Consider the following 18,733-nt stretch of genomic DNA (forward strand, 5'->3'; position numbering starts at 1 on the left):
TTTGTTTCTAAAGTAAAAATTAACATCAAAAAATACTTGTTCTAATGCTATGCACTTAACAAGATATAAAGGGGAGGAGGGGAAGGTTTCCATGGCTGGAAGAAAAAAAAAGAAAAAAAAACTGGCAAGTTATTGTTTTGATGCCATAATTAGGAAGGGAAAATGAAAGTCAGCAAAACCACAGTTTTAGAAAAGTGGTTATTAGATTTTCTTCTTTCTACTGTGGAAAAAGTCCTTCCTGTTGAAGAAGGCAGTGAAATTTTATCACAGCTATTGCTATTCATAAATCTTATATCTATTTTAATTCAATCTGGCCCTAGCCTCTGAGTCGCTGCACCACAATTTGATTACTATAACCATACTTTTTAACTGCTGTCAGGAAAGACAGCGCCTTATACAAACATCTGCCGGAACACATGCCTGCGTTCTCCAGCACCAGCCCTAAATCACGCTCTGGTGATGAATCTTTATCTGACACTAATACTTTTTAACTTCATACAGACAATTAAAATGAATTGTAGCTAAATGCACATATAACAAATCAATTTAATCTTTGGTTGCATAGTAGCATATTTTGCAAATTTCCTAAACTTACTTTCTTACGTGTATCCTTGCCTCGGTGTTAAAACTTCAATTTAACACAAAGGAGTGGAGATATTAATAAAACACTGCTCTTTTGATACTGCTATGTGGCTGCCAGCCTCAAAGAGTAATGACATATGAAATTTATCACTGCCATTTAAAAAAACTTCCACATTTATGTGTGAAGAGTGCCAAGCCAGGCTTCATTAAAGAGTAACCAAAGCTGCCCTCCAGGAATTAATACAATCAAAATTCAGACAAATTCACCTCGGAGAACAAACTGGATGAACGTCACTGCTGCCGCCCAATTCCAGTTGTCTGTATTGCCCTGCACTACAGTACCTAAGACATTTACTCTGCAGTTAGTCTGTTCACGGGTCTGTTCCTCTGCTCAGTCAGATGCACCTGAAACCATGGGCCACTGCCATGGTTCCCAACATCGGATGCGACCCTGATTATGAAGTGCTGCTCCTCCACTTGTTGGCTATAAGGCTACTCTTGTACAGTGTGGGTGCTTAGTAAGTAATGTGATAGACAGATGGATGGATGAATCCACCCTACATACTGGGAAGATCAGTAGAAAGGAAAAAGCATATACTAGATTCTTTATGTAAAGCATTCCCCTCCTTCCTCAGCCCCAATATCTCTTATTACTTTACTACATGTAAGAAAATTGGGGCTTACAAAATGCAGCAACTCACCCAAGAGACGTAACTGATGATAAGAGCTAAACCAGTCTGTCAGATTTCAAGTCCACTGGTAAAGGGAAAATAATTTTGTTTTAAATTCTGAGAAATTTCGATGACTAACAACGTTTTGTTTCCTACATAACAATGACTATAAAAGAGCCTAAGAAGAAACGCTGTGGTACTAGAATGAGGAAAAAGGAGATGAATACCAGCTCTGCCACATACTAGTGGGGTATTCGTGAATAAGTGACGTTTCTCCTTCTGAGCCTCAGTTTCCTCATCTGTAAAATGACGATATGCTCCCTCTTTCACAGTTTTGTTATGGTCAATTAAAAGAGGAAAGTAGCCACATATATGTAGAAGATCAACTCTTTGAGAGTTCAAGTTCTCCCGTCTATAACCTTCGACCTGTCACTATGTCAATCACCTCCCTTTGCCAATCACAAAACAAGGCAACCTTAAAGCCAAAAAGAATCCAAGAGATCATCTAAAGCAAGTTCCTCATTCTTAACATGCAGAAACTGAGGCTCTGTCAGAGAGAGGTGACCTGTCCCAGACTCCACGGTAGAGCCAGGGCTAAAACACCTCACTCCATGTCTCTCTTCTTTCTACCATATGGTCTTCCAGTACTGGAATGGAGGTTTCCATTTTGCAAATATGAATGCAATTAAAAATGAAAATAAAAATCTCTAAAAATTAGAACACTTACATTCTATGTCCAGCTGAGTGACCCTAGGCTGTCATTTGATGTTTCTGAATAAGTTGTCTTCAATACAGTAAAATCAGGGCCTAGTACTTTGAGCAACAAGAATATCTCTCCATTGCAAATTATGTGAAGCAAGGTGCCCCAAATGGGACAGCTCAATGTAAAATCCCACCATCCCAGTCCCCACCACACTTATAAAACAGATCGTCTCCCATGCTTTCCCTGGGACCTCAGTGCTTGATATTCACTCCAACCAGATTTATCTGCTAATCTGATAATTAATTAGCCAGGAAGAGGATAGTACTACAACAGTAATCTTGTTATAACAAAAATATGTCTATGTTTTACCTTAGTCCCCTAACCTCCAAGAACTACAATCAATATATTTTCTTAAATGACACCTAACATCTGCCTCATTTAAAATTACTCTCATTTTCTCCTCTTAATGGTTTGGAGAGCTGGGTCGGGCATCTCCAAGTACAGCCCCATCTCAGAGAAAAGGTGACTGACTTCTGGGGCAACTCTTTAGCCAAAGTTCCAAAGCTGGCTGTTAAGTGTAAACAAAGAGGCTCCTAGCCCACTCTCATCTCAAGAGACCCTGGCCTCAGATGCCCCAAATACAAACCAAACAAGCAGGGTGCATCCCATCGCCTCTCAAAAAATGGCTACAGATAGTCCTCAAGAGCATGGTAGGAGTTCCCACATGGCTCAGCGGAAACAAATCTGACTAGCATCCATGAGGACACAGGTTCAATCCCCAGCCTCACTCAGTGGGTTAAGGATCTAGCGTTGCTGTGAGCTGTGGTATAGATTGCAGACACGGCTCGGATCCAGCATTGCTGTGGCTGTGGTGTAGGCTGGCAGCTACAGCCTCAATTCGACCCATAGCCTGGGAAGCTCCATGTGCTACAGGTGTGGCCCCTAAAAAAAAAAAAAAAAAAAAAAAGAGCATGATAACAGGCTGTGATTTGTAGTCAAGAGGCCCAAACCAGCTCATGATGGTAACTTCTGCCTCGTCCTCAGCCCTCTTTCTGTGCTTCCTCATTCAGTATCACCTATTCAGTTCCTCGAGGCAGCATCTGATGAAGAAATTATCCTTGAGGAGTTCCTGTCATGGCACAGCAGAAACGAATCAGACTAGGAACCATGAGGTTGCCGGTTTGATCCCTAGCCTCGCTCAGTGGGTTAAGGATCTGGTGCTGCCATGAGCTATAGTGTAGGTCGCAGACACGGCTTGGATCTGGTATGGTTGTGGTGTAGGCCAACAGCTACAGCTCTGATTAGACCCCTAGCCTGGGAACCTCCATATGCCATAGGTGCAGCCTTAAAAAGACAAAAAAAAAAAAAATGTGTCCTTGAAACTCCCTTCTCCCCCATTCCCCAACATACAATCAACCCAACATCAAGTCCTATCACTTTCCCAAGTTACCATCTCTCTTACCTGGACCACAGCAAAAAGTTTCTTGATTGGTCTCTCTAGCCTCACAAAGTGTATTCTCTTCAGCAGAGCTCCAGTGATCTTTTCAAAAACACAAACCTGATTACATTACCTCCTCATTTAAACTTGTTCAAGGCTTTCCCATACTCGTCCGTCAAAGACGACACTTCTACCAACCATACGGGGTCTGCCCCTGCAGCGTCACCTTGTGCCACAATTGACCTCGCCGCTGGGTCTCCAGTCACACAGCCAACAGTGCCAAGCTCCCCCTTGTCTCAGACCCCCTGTGTGTCCTCTCTCCTTCCCCTTCACCTCACTCGTTCTTTCTCAGCCTTCAGCTCTTAGGTCAAGAGTCACCTTCAGAGCAGTAACCATCCCTGACCCTCTAGATTAGGTCAAATGCCCCTCTATTAACCCTCTCAAAGCCTCAGGTATCTCTCCTGGAACTTGGCAATTAATTAGCTGTAATTATACTACGACTGCAGTTTTACACTTGGTTTGGTGATTATTTACGTAACATTTATCTTCACGCCAAGAGAGAAAGCTTCATGAGGTCAGAAACCAGGTCTGTTTTTACTCACTATTGTGTCCAGATGCTACTTCACAGTGCCTGGTACACAGCAGACCCTCAATCAACATGAGGTAAATGAATGACAATGTGGTAAAAGGAAACTAATACATCTCTCAGCACTGGCCACATACCAGCGCTTTGCTATGTATGCATTTCCAATTTTCATTAAATCCTCACAACAGCATTTTATGATAAATATCATTAACCTTATTTTATAGATGTGAAAACAGACTTAAAGAGGCAAAGTGATTTGCCAGGTATCACACAGCAAGTTAATGGCAAAGCTGCAATTCTAACCTAATCCTGACATCAGGTTCTTCTCACTACAAAATTCTGCTTTCCTTTGAACAGCTTCTGAGCCAAAGGTGAACTCTACTAATGATGGGAATTTCTAGAAGATGGCTCCACAATCAGAGGAAGCCTCCATACACTGGCAGCGTTCAGAAGAAACTACAGAAACGAGGCCTAGACAGAAAGAAATTAGGTGAAATAAGCTAGCTGTAAGAGCCCAGTCATGAGAATTTAACTTCAGAGTAGGGCTGCTAAAAACATTCTTTTAAGATTACTATTTACTTCATTTCGAAGACCATCCAGACAAAAATCCCGAAGTCTCCCCTTGGGATTTTCAGTAAATGTCGAGCAATAGGAAAAGAACTGCATTAGTACCGTAGGGATACTGCGGTAAGGGGGAAATAACCTCAGTAAAAGACGGCGGGGTTTTTTTGTCTTTTTAAGGGCCGCACCCATGGCACATGGAGGTTCCCAGGCTAGGGGTCTAATCGGAGCTACAGCTGCAGGCCTATGCCACAGCCACGGCAATGACAGATTGGAGCCACGTCTGCAACCTACACCACAGCTCACGACAACCTGCTGAGCGAGGCCAGGGATCAAACCCACTACTTCATGGCTCCTACTCCGATTCCTTTCCACTGCACCATGACAGGAACTCCAGTAAAAGATGTTTTTAAATTGACACAATTGGTCATCTCTCCAGTGCTGGGATGCAGGTTCGATCCCCAGCCTGGCACAATGGGTTAAGGAGCCAACGTGGCTAGGTTACAGCTGTGGCTTAGATCTGATCCCTGGCCTGGGAACTCCAAATGCCTCGGGGTGGCCCAAAAAGAATCAATTAATCAATTAATTGGTATAACACAGTGTATATAAAAGTAGTAAATACCTGATTTCTTGCTTCAGAACTAGAACAGACTAGGGAGTTCCCATTGTGATGCAGGGGAAATGAATTCAACCAGTATCCATGAGAGCGCGGGTTTGATCCTTGGTTTAGTGGGTCAGGGATCAGCACTGCCATGAGCTATAGTGTACGTTGCAGACGAGGCTCGGATCCTGAGTGGCTGTGGCTGTGGCAGAGGCAGACAGCTGCAGCTCCAACTAGAACCCTAGCCTGGGAACTTTCCATATGCTGTGGGTGAGACCCTAAAAAGCAAAAGAAAGAAAGAAAGGAAGGAAGGAAGGAAGGAAGGAAGGAAGGAAGGAAGGAAGGAAGGAAAGAAGGAAGGAAGGAAGGGGACAGACTAATAAAAACTGGTCTACAGAAAGGAAGACTAGCAAAATACAGTCACAAAGATAAGTTGCCAAGAGAGTAACTGCTAAAATGATGCTGGGACTTCACTCTCATTTAAAAAAAAAAAAAAAAAAAGCGTAAAATGAAGTCAATGGAAGAGACAAATAGCTCCTAATTGAAAATATAGAGTCACCTTAGATTGTCTTTGTTAGAGTTGTCTCTTACAGGCACTAAGCAAGTGAACTCTTACTGAAAGGAAGAGGGGAAATGAGATGCACGATGCAGCCAACTTCATTCTCAGCCACCTCTTCCGGGAGGGAGGACAGGGGAGGCTGGCTAACTGGGGGAGGGGGTAGAGGGATGGTCAAAGGAAGGAAACCAGGTCAAAAGGCCAGAAGACCCTTAGGCTCAAGGCCATGCCTCAGCTCAGGCAGCAATAAGCAAAAGCTGTTATCTAGAAACTTTACCAGCACTAAGAAGTCCAGGTTATGCTTTTCGGAAAGGGATCCTGAAGCTACAGTACCTTAACATATTAGAGGGGACCCTTCCCACAATAATAGGAAATATTCCAAGTTCAGATGAGGAATATTTTCCTCTAAAGGCAATTTTCTTTTACAGGATTTCCATTCGCTGACTTTTTCTCAGTTTACAACATTTTTCAGTGGCTTCATGCTTTTCTGCAAAGTTTTAAGTGACTTTCTTTGAAGAGAGCTATTCAGTGCCAGTGATTGTAGAAAACATTTGTTCATAATTATCCAGACATAGACTGGAACAATGCTGAAACAAGAGCAGCATGCAAAAATGTATTTAAGGACTATCATCCCAAAATGCTGCTAAAAGCTATTAACCAGTATGTGTTAATTGCCACAGCATTCATATTAATTTTCACTTCAGGCTCGACATTGTGGAATATTTCCCCTGATACATTTTAAACAAAGTTTAATTTAAGGAACTGCTTCTATCAACACTTATGAAAATTAACAGCCAAGCAATTAGCACTCATGAATTATCCCTTCCCCCATGCTTTCTGCTGCTTCCCTGTTAAAACAGTTTCTAACAGAGAAATGGTTACTTTCTAACAAGTTAACACAATCAAAGTCACAGTTGTCTATGTGAACTAGAACTTGTTCTGCTTTTTGAAGCACTTGTCAAGGCAAACATTCTCCTTCTAATAAGAGGGTATAATTTAGCTAAGCCAAATAAATAAGATATTTAACAATTTAGTAAGCTGCCAAGTAATTACTAATAAAACTACCTTCTCACCTGATGTTTAAAAAAATGGCCATTACCGGAGTTCCCATCGTGGCTCAGTGGTTAATAAACCCGACTAGTATCCATGAGGACGCAGGATCGATCCCTGGCCTCGCTCAGTGGGTTAAAAAGATCTGGTGTTGCCGTGAGCTGTGGTGTAGGTTGTAGATGTGGCTTGGATCCCAAGTTGCTGGGGCTGTAGCGTAGACCGGCTGCTCTAGCTCTCATTCAACTCCTAGGCCTGGGAACTTCCATATGCCTTGGGTGTGACCCTAAAAAGACAAAAGACAAAAAAAAAAAAGGCCATTGCCAAAAAAAGAGGGGGGGAGTAATTACTTGTCCTACTCTTCCTTTTAAGGTTAAAAGTCAAAACCCCACAGGACTGACTCCTGGACTCGCACAGCTGACTCCCTTCACCTAGTCTGCGGTACACTTTGTTCAACCACGCGACGCCCAACTCCTGGTTTTAGGAGCACGCTTCCTAACGAAGCGCACAGGACAGACAGCATCACTGACCTGCACCCTTGAGAGAAAGAGAAAGGATTTGCTGAGTGTGTCCTTGGTGCTGCGTGTCTTGCTACGCGGGCCACACCTCAGTCCTCCTGAGAAGACACATGACCACGTCTCATCCCACAGAGGACAGGAGCTTCAGGACGTTATGAAGTGACTAGCCTGAGGTCACACCGTGCGTCAGTCAGGATTCAAACTCAGGTCTTACGACAAAACGGATCTGCTTACAAACCAAATTACACAGCCTCTTTCTGTGCTAGGAGCTTCATCCCGCTTGATGGTCTCATCAGCCTTGTGAGGAAAGAACTCTGAATTTCTTTTCATACTAAAGAAACTGAGGTGAGTTTGAGGTGAATAACCTGACTGAGGTGACACATCTGATAACAAGTACCATTTCGGTGTCTGTAACTGTACTGATAGGAGATGGGTATCTGAACTCCTGAGGGTCTACTGATGATACCTGTAAACTCGGTTTAATCACCAAAACAGTGATGACAAATATCAGCTAACGCTTCTCAAGTAAGTGGTAAGACACAGAATGGAAAGAGCTAGATAATGATAAAATAAGACCTCATTTGAAAAAGGTGGAGAGACAGAGCCACATATTCAGGGGCACTTAAATCAGTGCTGCATGTTTACCGCTGAAAGGTTTCACTCCTTCATGGCTCCACAGCAACTCCTTGTGACACCCAACATTTCCCACGTACAGTGAGATCTGAAAGACTAGCGCAAGAAGTGTTTCAACTGTCTCACCTCCAAAACAGAGGTTTTGTTTTGTGAATGACGCTATTCAGAGGTCCCCCGGTTTTTTTGCTATTGTTGTCTTTTTTTTTTTTTTGTCTTTTTAGGGCCGCACCTGCGGTATGTGGAGGTTCCCAGGCTAGGGGCCAAATCAGAGCTGTAGCTGCCGGCCTCCGCCAGGGCCACAGCAACATGGGATTTGAGCCGCATCTGTGACCTACACCACAGCTCAGGACAACGCCGGATCCTCAACCCACTGAGAAAGGCCAGGGATCGAACCGCAACCTCATGGTTCCTAGTCAGATCCGTTAACCACTGAGCCACAACAGAAACTCCTTTTTTTTTTTTTTTTTAAAACAAGTGCAAAGTATTGGGCAGATGGCCGAGCCTGATTTTGCCTGGCCAGGCTAAGCATTTCCTAAAACCACTTGCAATCTGTCTTGGTCTTTTTTCAAAGAAACAGTAAACAGACTTACTAACAACCTATGAATTTAAAACAAGTCACAGATAGTACTGCTAATGTGCCAAAAACAAACAAACAAAGTAATAAATCTGATCAAAATTACAACAAAGCACACACCTACATACAGCCTTTCCCTTTCAATTGTATATCTTCAAGAAATTACTAACCACAATTTTTAAAAAATTAAATTATTAACCAGCTACAGGCACCAAAAATTATTTGAAAGTATTTTCTTTAATTTACAATAGCTAAGAGATGCTAACCCTTTGAATCACTAAAACCAACTTTGCACAAATCGTTAAAGATGCCTGATTAGCTACACTGTAACTGGAAAGCCATACTAAAAACAAAACCCTTTTTTCAAATCCAATGCTAGTTTAATCTTAAGGAGGATTTCACAGCAGTTAGTCTCTTGAGGAAATACATAATTAAGTAGTTTTTTAGCATATTTAATTAGACCCCAAACTCTTCCCTGTCCCCTTCTCTCCCCAATTATGTACCATTTGCCCAAGAGACCTAAGCAACTCAGTTAATTATGTAAATAAGGCAAGCATTATTCCCAAGAAAAGCATTGTGAATATTTGTAGGGAAAAAAACTGTACATATTTTAGTGGCTTTAACAAATCTTTGCAAAAATAAAAAGAGGGTTATTATCAAAACACATGAGAAACTGACATTTGAGACAAAAAGCAGGGAGCTCAATGACAAGATGGTGAATCGTTAAAACAAGACACTCATTTCACTTCTTAAATATGAGCTGAATAAAAATAAAATAATTTTAAGTTACAAGAGTAACAAAAATTTAGTGCTGAACGTCAAATGATTTATGGAAAGAATCAATCTGGAAATTATTAAAGTCGACTCTCACAGAAAAGGCTTTATTATCAAGGGGTTGACATGATCTTAACTCCAGAGGCAGCCATGGTGCTGTTATAACTACTACAATCCCATTATTATGCAATCACAAAATGCTAATTTGATCATTTTGAGGTGTTATTTGAATAGTCATTTTAATTTCTAGGTTACAAAAAGGCTTGACTCAAGTATAATTCTCTATTAATCATTGAGATGTCATAGAATATCATATTGATGCATTTCACAAAGATAAAGAAAGACTAATTTAATATGTACAGTACAATATCCTTCAAATATTAGCCGCTTTCATTACATATCTGCCAAACGCATCAATATTAAATAATAGATGAGAACAAGGTTTTAATTGTGTTTTAGCAATTGTAATATGTAAGATAATAAAAAATAGCACTGCATCACAAGACAGACTTATCGATATATAAATCTTTCTTAATCAATGTGCAATGGTGATGAGGCGAGGCTCACATCCTTTGCTGATGACAAATAGACTTGATATGACAAAAGCATCAAGAGTTGTAAGTGTAAACACACATCTAGCAAAAACAATTCCTTTGTGACTGGGGAAATGGCTTCTTTATTTTATTTTTTTAATTTCACCCTGGACCTTCAGAAGTTATATTAACAAGTAGAGTTCACAATCTTCTAACGAATCCAAACCAAAGTAATTTATAATAGAATCTAATGGTATAATGAGAATTCTAGAACACAGTATTTTAAAAGATCTGTGCTATTTTGTTGGCATCAAAGCACTGTCACATATTAATTGCTCTAGCAATTAATTACATCCTCAAACAATGAGATGATAGGCAATAGAAGCAAATAAATTCCAGCCATGTAACCTAATCCGAATAATAACTTCTCACATATCTAAATGAATCAACTGTAGTATTTAAGAAAACAATCCCCTACAGTCCAACTCACTAGTTTCCAGAGGCTGATATTCCTATCCCTAGGGGGACCTTTTCTTCCCCTTGCTACATCCCACGAGAACAAACACGAGAAGGTGGCAGGGGCAGGCCGAAGAGAAGCGCTTTACGTGGATACAATCTCTAATGTACTAAAAGTGCTTTCAGATGTCTTTTTTTTTTTTTTTTTGAGAAAACGCCTGAGTGTACTAGGATTTTATGTTACTTATGCATTTTGTTTCTAGTCCGTGTTCTCCTTCTCTGTCAACATCAATAACCTCATGTGCCAATGGCAATATATGCTTCCTTAAACCAATGGAAACACTGAATTGTATGAGGTAAAAGTGTTTCAAATTAAAAAGCATCTCCTTGTTCAAAGATGACAACTGTCGGAACCAGCATATAACAAGAACCCGAATATGAAAAATGCAAACATAAGCAAAGAGCTATATGTTTATTAACTGCAATGGTGCTGAAATAAGACAAGGTGTATACAAAACCCCTCCAGGCAACAAGTTATCACTCAGCACCCCCACACCACATAATGGCAATAAATATAATAATTAACTGCTACTATCTCCTGAAAGAAACCCAGCTCAGCTCAGCAGAAACACAGAAGGGCAGGGAATGGGGGCGAGGGGGTGTTACACATAGAACTATACTCCACCTAAAATAACGCCCAACTTTCTAAAAGGCAAATAAACACAGTTTAAGTTTACAACTGCAAACTGTCAGAACAAACAGGAAAAAATCAAAGTCATCCTGCACAACAAGTGTCAAAACAAGATTCAATAAAATACGGACATGCAAAGCAACGTCCTAGAATTCTAAAATGAAACTCCAATCTGCATAATTTCTGGAGCTATAATAAAGAATCAGAGAAGACAACGCAAACACCTCCCAAAACCACTTTCAAGGCTTTCCCAACAGTTAGACTTTGATTAACCACAACACAAATAACCCAAACCTTAGGACATAACCACTTAGGAGACCTACCAGGAACACGCGCGCGCGCGCACACACACACGCACACACACACACACACACATCTCAGGACTGTTTTTGTTTTAACCCTTCCAAACATATTACTATGGAAACATTAAGCCCAAATCCAGAACTTTTTACACCCTCAGTCTTAGGAAATGTGACTGACATTCTATATTTTTCTCCGAGACTCTTTTGAAACCCTAAATCGAAATATGATGATAATGATAACAATAACACCAACAATTCCATTCAATTGAGGTTTTACCTAAAGGGATAAAGTTTCAGGTTAACTTACCTTGCCATCAAATTTGGAATACTCGTTAAAGGGATTATTCAGCTGCAGAGGGCACTGCTCCAGGCGTACAGATAATATTGACTGTTTTCCAGAATTTGGAGGTTTCTCTTTGAGCGACTTTTTTTCAAACAGTGACTTTAACTCTTGGGCTGTGATACAAGAGGAAGATAAAAACATCTTTGTGATTACAACAGAGAGCGAGCGAGCCTGTCCACCTTCTCAAAAAGGTCTTCCTTGGAACCCTAAGGAGGGGAGTGTCCAAGGCCATGTTCAAGTCCATTGTGTGCAAAAAGCCTCACATGCCCTTACATGTCTGTGCACTGCAAAGGCAAAGCACTGAAAAACATGTAGGTCAGCTCTGTCAATTTAGAAGGACGGGGGTTTAAGGAAGGGGGCAGAGGTCAGACAAACCAATAGAATAACCATTCTGTAAAAAGAGCATTTACAGCTGTGAGGCCTCAGCTTTGGCCTGGCTTTGCAACTAACAGACGCATGACAGCGGACAATTCACTAAACCTCTCTGGGCCTATCAAACTAGAGAATCTTGAAGATCTCTCCTGGCTCTAATACATGCTTTTGAAGCTCTAGTTCTTCAAGGTCAAGGTCCAAGTCCACATCTTAATCCTCTCACACTTTCCAATGACACCTAGCACAGTATCTGGATGACAAAGATCAAGAGGAGGAAAAGGAGAAAGAGTATTTACAATAATAGTAACTAACACTTACTGAGCAAGCCATGTATCTCAGCTAATCCTCATAACAAGCTTCTAAGGTAGCAAGACCTCAATTTTGTTCATGTGGAAAGTGAAGCACTGAGTATTTTGATTAGCCCTGGGCCACAAAGCCAGTAAACAGCAGGGCTAAGATATGCACCCAGCCAAGGTACTTAGCCATTAGGCACTACTGAACAAAGTAGGCCTTCAGTAAATTTTGTTGCACGAATCAATGGATAAAATAATGACTGAAGGCATTCAGATTAGGTTTATGATTAAGTCAGAATCTTCAGCACTTATTTATTAGTGAACCAAGACAAGTTAGTTCCAAATCTTCTCAAAGACCATTTCATTCTCTATATTAATCTGGATGTCATTTAAGGTGATAGCTGAATGATAAGTACATGAGCGTTCATTATACTTTTTGTTTTTGTGAATTTAGAAAATTTCCATACTTAAATTGTTAAATAAATCAATCTTAGATCTTAAAACATGCAATTAATAAGCTCAACCCATTCCATTCTTGGGCATAGCCAAAATGAACTGAGATCAAACATAACTCTAAAATAGTCACTTAGAACTTTTAAAAAAGGTAACAAATTATTTTCAACAAACTAGTGAGGGAATTCCCATCGTGGCTCAGCAGGTTAAGAACCCAACTAGTATGCAAGTTTGATCCCTGGCCTCACTCAATGGGTTAAGGATCTGGTGCCGCAGTATAGGTTGCAGCTATGGCTCAGATCTGGCACTGATGTGGCGCCCCTACCTTGGAATGTCCATCTGCCGCAAGTGCAGCTCTAAAAAAGAAAAAACTTACCAAAAAAAAACCTAGTAGGGGGCAAATTCATCAAATGAGTCCCTAGTTAAGTGACAAACCAGGAGAAAGATCTAATTCTTTGTAAAAATGTGGCACTTAACTATCCACAGATTCTGAATATATAAGTACATGCAACCAATAGATTAATATCTATTCATTATACATTAATATCAAAAGGTTAATGCACATTTGAAAAAGTTTTAGATTACTATTATATTAAAGTGATATTTTAAATACTGGAAGTACTATTCTATCTGTAATCTACCAACAATTTTATTGCTAGACTTTGGAAAGGAAAGATCCTTTACTAAATACCTATTAGGGGGCTAAAACAAAACCAAAAAACCTACTAGGGGCCAGGAACAACACTAGGTCCTTTCATCTTGTCCTCACAACGATCCTAGGAGGTAGGTTACTAAAAGCTCCACGAAGAAACTGAGGTGTATCAAACGTGTGTGACTTATCAAAATCACTCTACTTTATCAGTAGAAGTATGTGTGAAGTGATGATATATCAACTCTTCCATTCTCAGATTAATTCATGCTGAGACCACTCTCCTCAACTTAAAATACTTCCCCTCTTCCATCACAGAGAAATAAAAACAACCAAAAGAGAACTTCTGTATGCTCTTAGCTGCACTTCCACCTGCCTTCCCTCCTACGGCAATGGGGCCAACTGCCTACGCCCCACCAGACCTTCTCCTCCTTTGTGCACCAGATCCCATCCACTCTTGCCGACTCAAGCAATCCTCTCCCATCTCTCTTCCATTTCCAATGTTTCCCTCTTACTGGGTTAGTCATCTCAGCATAAAGATAGTGAAGTACTACTCATAAAAATAAAAAAATCCTGGGAGTTCCCGTTGTGGCTCAGTGGTTAACAAATCTGACTAGGAACCATGAGTTTGCAGGTTCGATCCCTGGCCTTGCTCAGTGGGTTAAGGATGTGGCGTTGCCGTGAGCTATGGTGTAGGTCGCAGACGTGGCTCAGATCCTGCGTTGCTGTGGCTCTGGTGTAGGCCGGTGGCTACAGCTCCGATTCGACCCCTAGCCTGGGAACCTCCATATGCCAAGGGAGCGGCCTAAGAAAATGGCAAAAAGACAAAAAAAAATAAAAAATAAAAAAAATAAAAATAAAAAAATCCTCCTGCACTTCCATACTCTTGTCCAGTTACTATCCTATTTTTCTGCTCCTCAAAATGACTGTCTATACTCTTGCTGTCCAATTTCTCTCCTCCTATCCACTCAAATACACTCCAATCAGGCATTCAGGCTCCGCCACTTCACCAAATCAGCTTCTTTGAGGACACTGATGATTCCCCTGCTGCCAAATCTATTGGTCAATTTTTAATCCTCTGAAGCCTTTTTGGCAGCAATTGACATTTCATTCTTTCCTTTCTGAAATACTTTTTTCCCAGATGTCCAGATCTATACTCTGATTCGCATCCAGTTTTTCAGGTTACTCCTTCTCAGCCTCCCTGCTGATTCCGCTTCATCTTCCCCTCAAATCTTCGGCATTACCCAAGGCATAGGGCTTGGGCCTTTTCTCTTCTTCATCTACACTGACACTCTCAGTGATATCATTCAGCCTTATGATTTTAAGTATCGTTCTACAAGAGGCAAAACCAAATTGCGCTGATACAGAGCCAAGCAATGATTGCCTCAGGGGAGTGGAAAATGGTTTGAGGCAACTTTCTTGGGTACAGAAACGCTGTATACGCAACTGAGGGTGCCACTTAAGCAGATGTAGATGTTTGGCAAAAGTCATCAAACTGGACATTTAATATCTGTACATTTTAATTTATGTAAAGACTACCTCAATTTTAAAAAATAAATACGGGAAACCTAAATAAATATCTCTATGCTGATAACTACTAAAAGATTATTCCTAGACCTAAACACTCCCTAATATTACAGACTCACATATTCAACTTTATATTTCACCTCCACTTGAATGTCCAATAGGTATCTCCAACTTAACATGTCCAGAACCAAACTCTTGATCTTCCCACAAGCCTGCCCGCTCCCACAATCATTTGCTCAGTTCATGGCAACTCAATCCTGTTAGGCAAAAACATGGGTGTGACCCCACTCTTCTCTTTCTCCCACATCCGAGCTATCAACAGAAACTTTAGAAGACACCCAAAACCACCTTTACAGCTAAGCTGGAGCATTACCATCACCCTCAAGCTGGTCTTGTTTCTGCTCTTGCTTCCCCAACCCCAACCCAGACCACTGTCTCTTCCCAACACGGCAGCCAATGAGTCTCTTAGAATACAAGTTACAGAGAGTTCTCGCTGTGGCTCAGCCAATTATGAACCCGAGGATGAGGGTTTGACCCCTGGCCTCGTTCAGTGGGTTAAGGATCTGGCGTTGCCGTGAGCTGTGGTATAGGCCAGCAGCTGCAGCTCCGTTATGACCCCTAACCTGGGAACTTCCATATGCCACACTAGCGGCCCTAAAAAGAAAAAAAAAATAAAATAAAACACAAGTTACAAACTTCCAAATAAGAAGAAAATTGATAAACTTGATCACATAAAAGCTTCCTAATATGCAGAGATTCTAAAAGTTGAAAAGACACAGACCAATAACCCTTTAGAAAAATGGACCAGAAATCTGAGATCTCCTGTGGCGCAACAGGTTAAGGATCCAGTGTGGTCACTCTAGCAGCTTGGGTTGCTCCAGTGGTGCAGACTTGATCCCTGACCTGGGAACTTCCACATGGTGCAGGTGAGGCCAAAAAGAAAGAAAAAGAAAAAAAAAGAAAAAAAAAGGCAAGAAATGTACAATAATCCCAGGAAAAATTTCAATTAGCTCCTAAACAAATGGAAAGATGCTCAACAACATTCATAATAAGATATATGCAAATTAAAACTACACTATGATACTAGACCACATCAATCAAATAGACACTCTACACATTACTAGAAGGAAATCAAAATAGAAAAATACCAACGAAGGGGAAATTTGTCAATATCAAAGAAAACCACAGAGCAAATATTATACATAGCTGTAAATGGACGGATAAACCAAAATCTTTTTTTCTTTTTATGGCTGCACCTGCGGCATATGCAGGTTCCCAGGCTAGGGGGTGAATAAGAGCTGCAACCGGAGGCCTACACCACAGCCACAGCAAAACCAGATCCTATCTGCATCTACGACCTACACCAAAGCTTGCAGCAACACCGGATCCTTAACCCACTGAGCAAGGCCAAGAATCAAAGCCATATCCACAGAGACACTATGTCAGGTTCTTAACCTGCTGAGCCACAACAGGAACTCTCAAAAGTTTTTAAAAATGATTATCTAAGAGTATAAGAACTGGCGATCCACTGTGGCACGGCGGGATCGGCAGTGTCTTGGAAGCACTGGGATGCAGGTTAGACCCTCACACCAGCACAGTGGGTAAGGATCCAGCACTGCCACAGCTGTGGCTTAGGTCTCGACTGAGGTTCGGATCTGATCCCTAGCCTGGGAACTCCATATGCTGCAGAGCGGCCAAAAATGAAAAAAATTAAAAATAAAAGAGTATAAGAATTGAAGCTAGGAGTTCCCATTGTGGCGCAGTGGTTAACGAATCTGACTAGGAACCATGAGGTTGTGGGTTCGGTCCCTGCCCTTGCTCAGTGGGTTAACGATCCGGCATTGCCGTGAGCTGTGGTGTAGGTCACAGACGCGGCTCGGATCCTGCACTGCTGTGGCTCTGGTGTAGGCCAGTGGCTACAGCTCCAATTAGACCCCTAGCCTGGGAACCTCCATATGCCGCGGGTGCGGCCCAAGAAATAGCAACAACAACAACAACAACAAAGACAAAAAAAAAAAAGAATTGAAGCTAGATTTCTCTGATTTTACCTTGTTTTGTGTATTGAACTTCAGAACCACGTAAATGTTTTGCACAATTATTAAAGAAAAAGTGTAGCAAAATGAAATAAATGAACTTAAGTGTAATATTTAGTTGGCAGTTTAACTACAAAGAGGGGAACTATTTTAAGTAGCTTTATCACATAGCAATTTGACTAGATAGTCCTTAATGGAACAAATCAAAAAGACAAAAATAAATAAATATGAACCTGTTTTCACTAATCATGTTTTTAGTAATGACACTGGTTTTTCCATTCTGGAATCAAGATTTTCAGCATGAGAAAAGATCCATAAACATAAAATCAAAAAAGCTAACATTCTGTAATCCTGTTTGAATTGAAATTATCAGCATGAGCTCACAATGTATTCCCTCTTAAAAAATTAACTTTTGGGGAGTTCCCGTTGTGGGGCAGCAGAAACTAATCCAACTGGGAACCATGAAGTTGCGAGTTTGATCCCTGGCCTTGCTCAGTGGGTTAAGGATCAGGTGGTTGCCCTGAGCTGTGGTGTAGGTCGCAGATGCAGCTCGGATCTGGTGTTGCTGTGGCTGTAGCATAGGCTGGCAGCTACAGCTCCGATTGGACCCCTAGCCTGAGAACTTGCATATGCCATGGGTTCGGCCCTAAAAAAGACAAAAAAAAAAAATTAATTTTGGGGGAGTTCCTTTAGTGACTCGGTGGTTAATGAACCCAAAAGGGATCCATGAGGTTTCAGATTCAATTCCTGGCCTTGCTCAGTGCGTTAAGAATCCGGCGTTGCCGTGAGCTCTGGTGTAGGTTGCAGACACTGCGTGGACCCCCAATTGCTGTGGCTGTAGTGTAAGCCAGCAGCTGTAGCTCCAATTTGACCTCTAGCCTGGGAACCTCCATATGCCATAGGCGCAGCTCTGAAAAGAAAAAAAAAATAATTTTTTTCTGAACACTACTCCCTCAAAAGGCCTATAAGGGGAAAAAAAAAAATTGAACCAGTGAACACACCTAGAGCTCAGTTGTGGTCTTTTAATGCCACTTACCACTAAAAAGAATAAAGACTCCCTGGAGAAATGGCTGGCTCCAGATTTGCAGGAGAAAATGTGTAAGATGAGCCTGGAACATCTTGTCATACAAAAAAGCAAGGAAGCTATGAAAGATTACTGGAATTGTGTCAAAAGAACTTCGAAGCAAATGTGAAGTAACTTACTACACAAAGAAACAATTTGAGCATGAAAGAAGAATAACTGAAGTGAATTGAAAATTATAAATTGTGCTGAGAAACCCACAAGTTCATAATGATACAAAGGGAAAAAACCTTCACTGGTCGTCTACATGGGATGTTAGGGAACAAATTCTTCACTCCAAAAACTATTAACAAAAGGAAAAGACTCAAGCATTTATCCTACCTTTCCTGTAGGGACTATATCTAAGGATAGTCAAATAACAGATTAGGGAAAGTTCTTTATATAAAACAAGTTAGTAAATGAAGAAAGACTCATAAAATTAGAAATCACTATTTTGCAACTCCTAATGAAATAATGAATCTAGGAAATGTTCATTACTGGCCACTAAAACCATCAGATGAAAAGCTGATGGGAGTAATTTAATAGTGGATGGATAACCTGATTTCTTCATCAATCATCACACACACACACCAAAAAAAGCCACAAGAAGACATTCCACACTTCCTGAAATAATGCAATGGGAAATAAATACAGATCAGCATGTATGAAGTATTCTTAGCAAAAATCAAATGTCAATCTGAGCAACTGCTTAGATCCAACCTCAAGTTTGTAGGAAATAAAGAGGACAGAAGAACATATTAAATGAAATCACGGGGA

General features: G+C 40.9%; 1 protein-coding gene across 9 annotated transcripts in view; it reads right to left on the reverse strand.

The window, feature by feature from the left end:
* The window catches only part of MAPKAP1 (MAPK associated protein 1), a 249,495-nt gene that overhangs the window by 188,221 nt on the left and 42,541 nt on the right, over window positions 1-18,733 (reverse strand). For 7 of the 9 annotated variants that reach the window (XM_047768406.1, XM_047768407.1, XM_047768405.1 and 4 more), the window contains one exon: window positions 11,534-11,682. The exons of the other annotated variants lie outside the window; for them this stretch is intronic. In XM_047768406.1, coding sequence (XP_047624362.1) covers window positions 11,534-11,682 — 149 coding nt within the window. The remainder of the gene's footprint in view (window positions 1-11,533; window positions 11,683-18,733) is intronic. 9 annotated transcript variants of the gene reach the window in all.

The sequence above is a fragment of the Phacochoerus africanus genome, chromosome 2 (assembly GCF_016906955.1).
Source record: "Phacochoerus africanus isolate WHEZ1 chromosome 2, ROS_Pafr_v1, whole genome shotgun sequence".
Taxonomy (NCBI): Eukaryota; Metazoa; Chordata; class Mammalia; order Artiodactyla; family Suidae; genus Phacochoerus; species Phacochoerus africanus.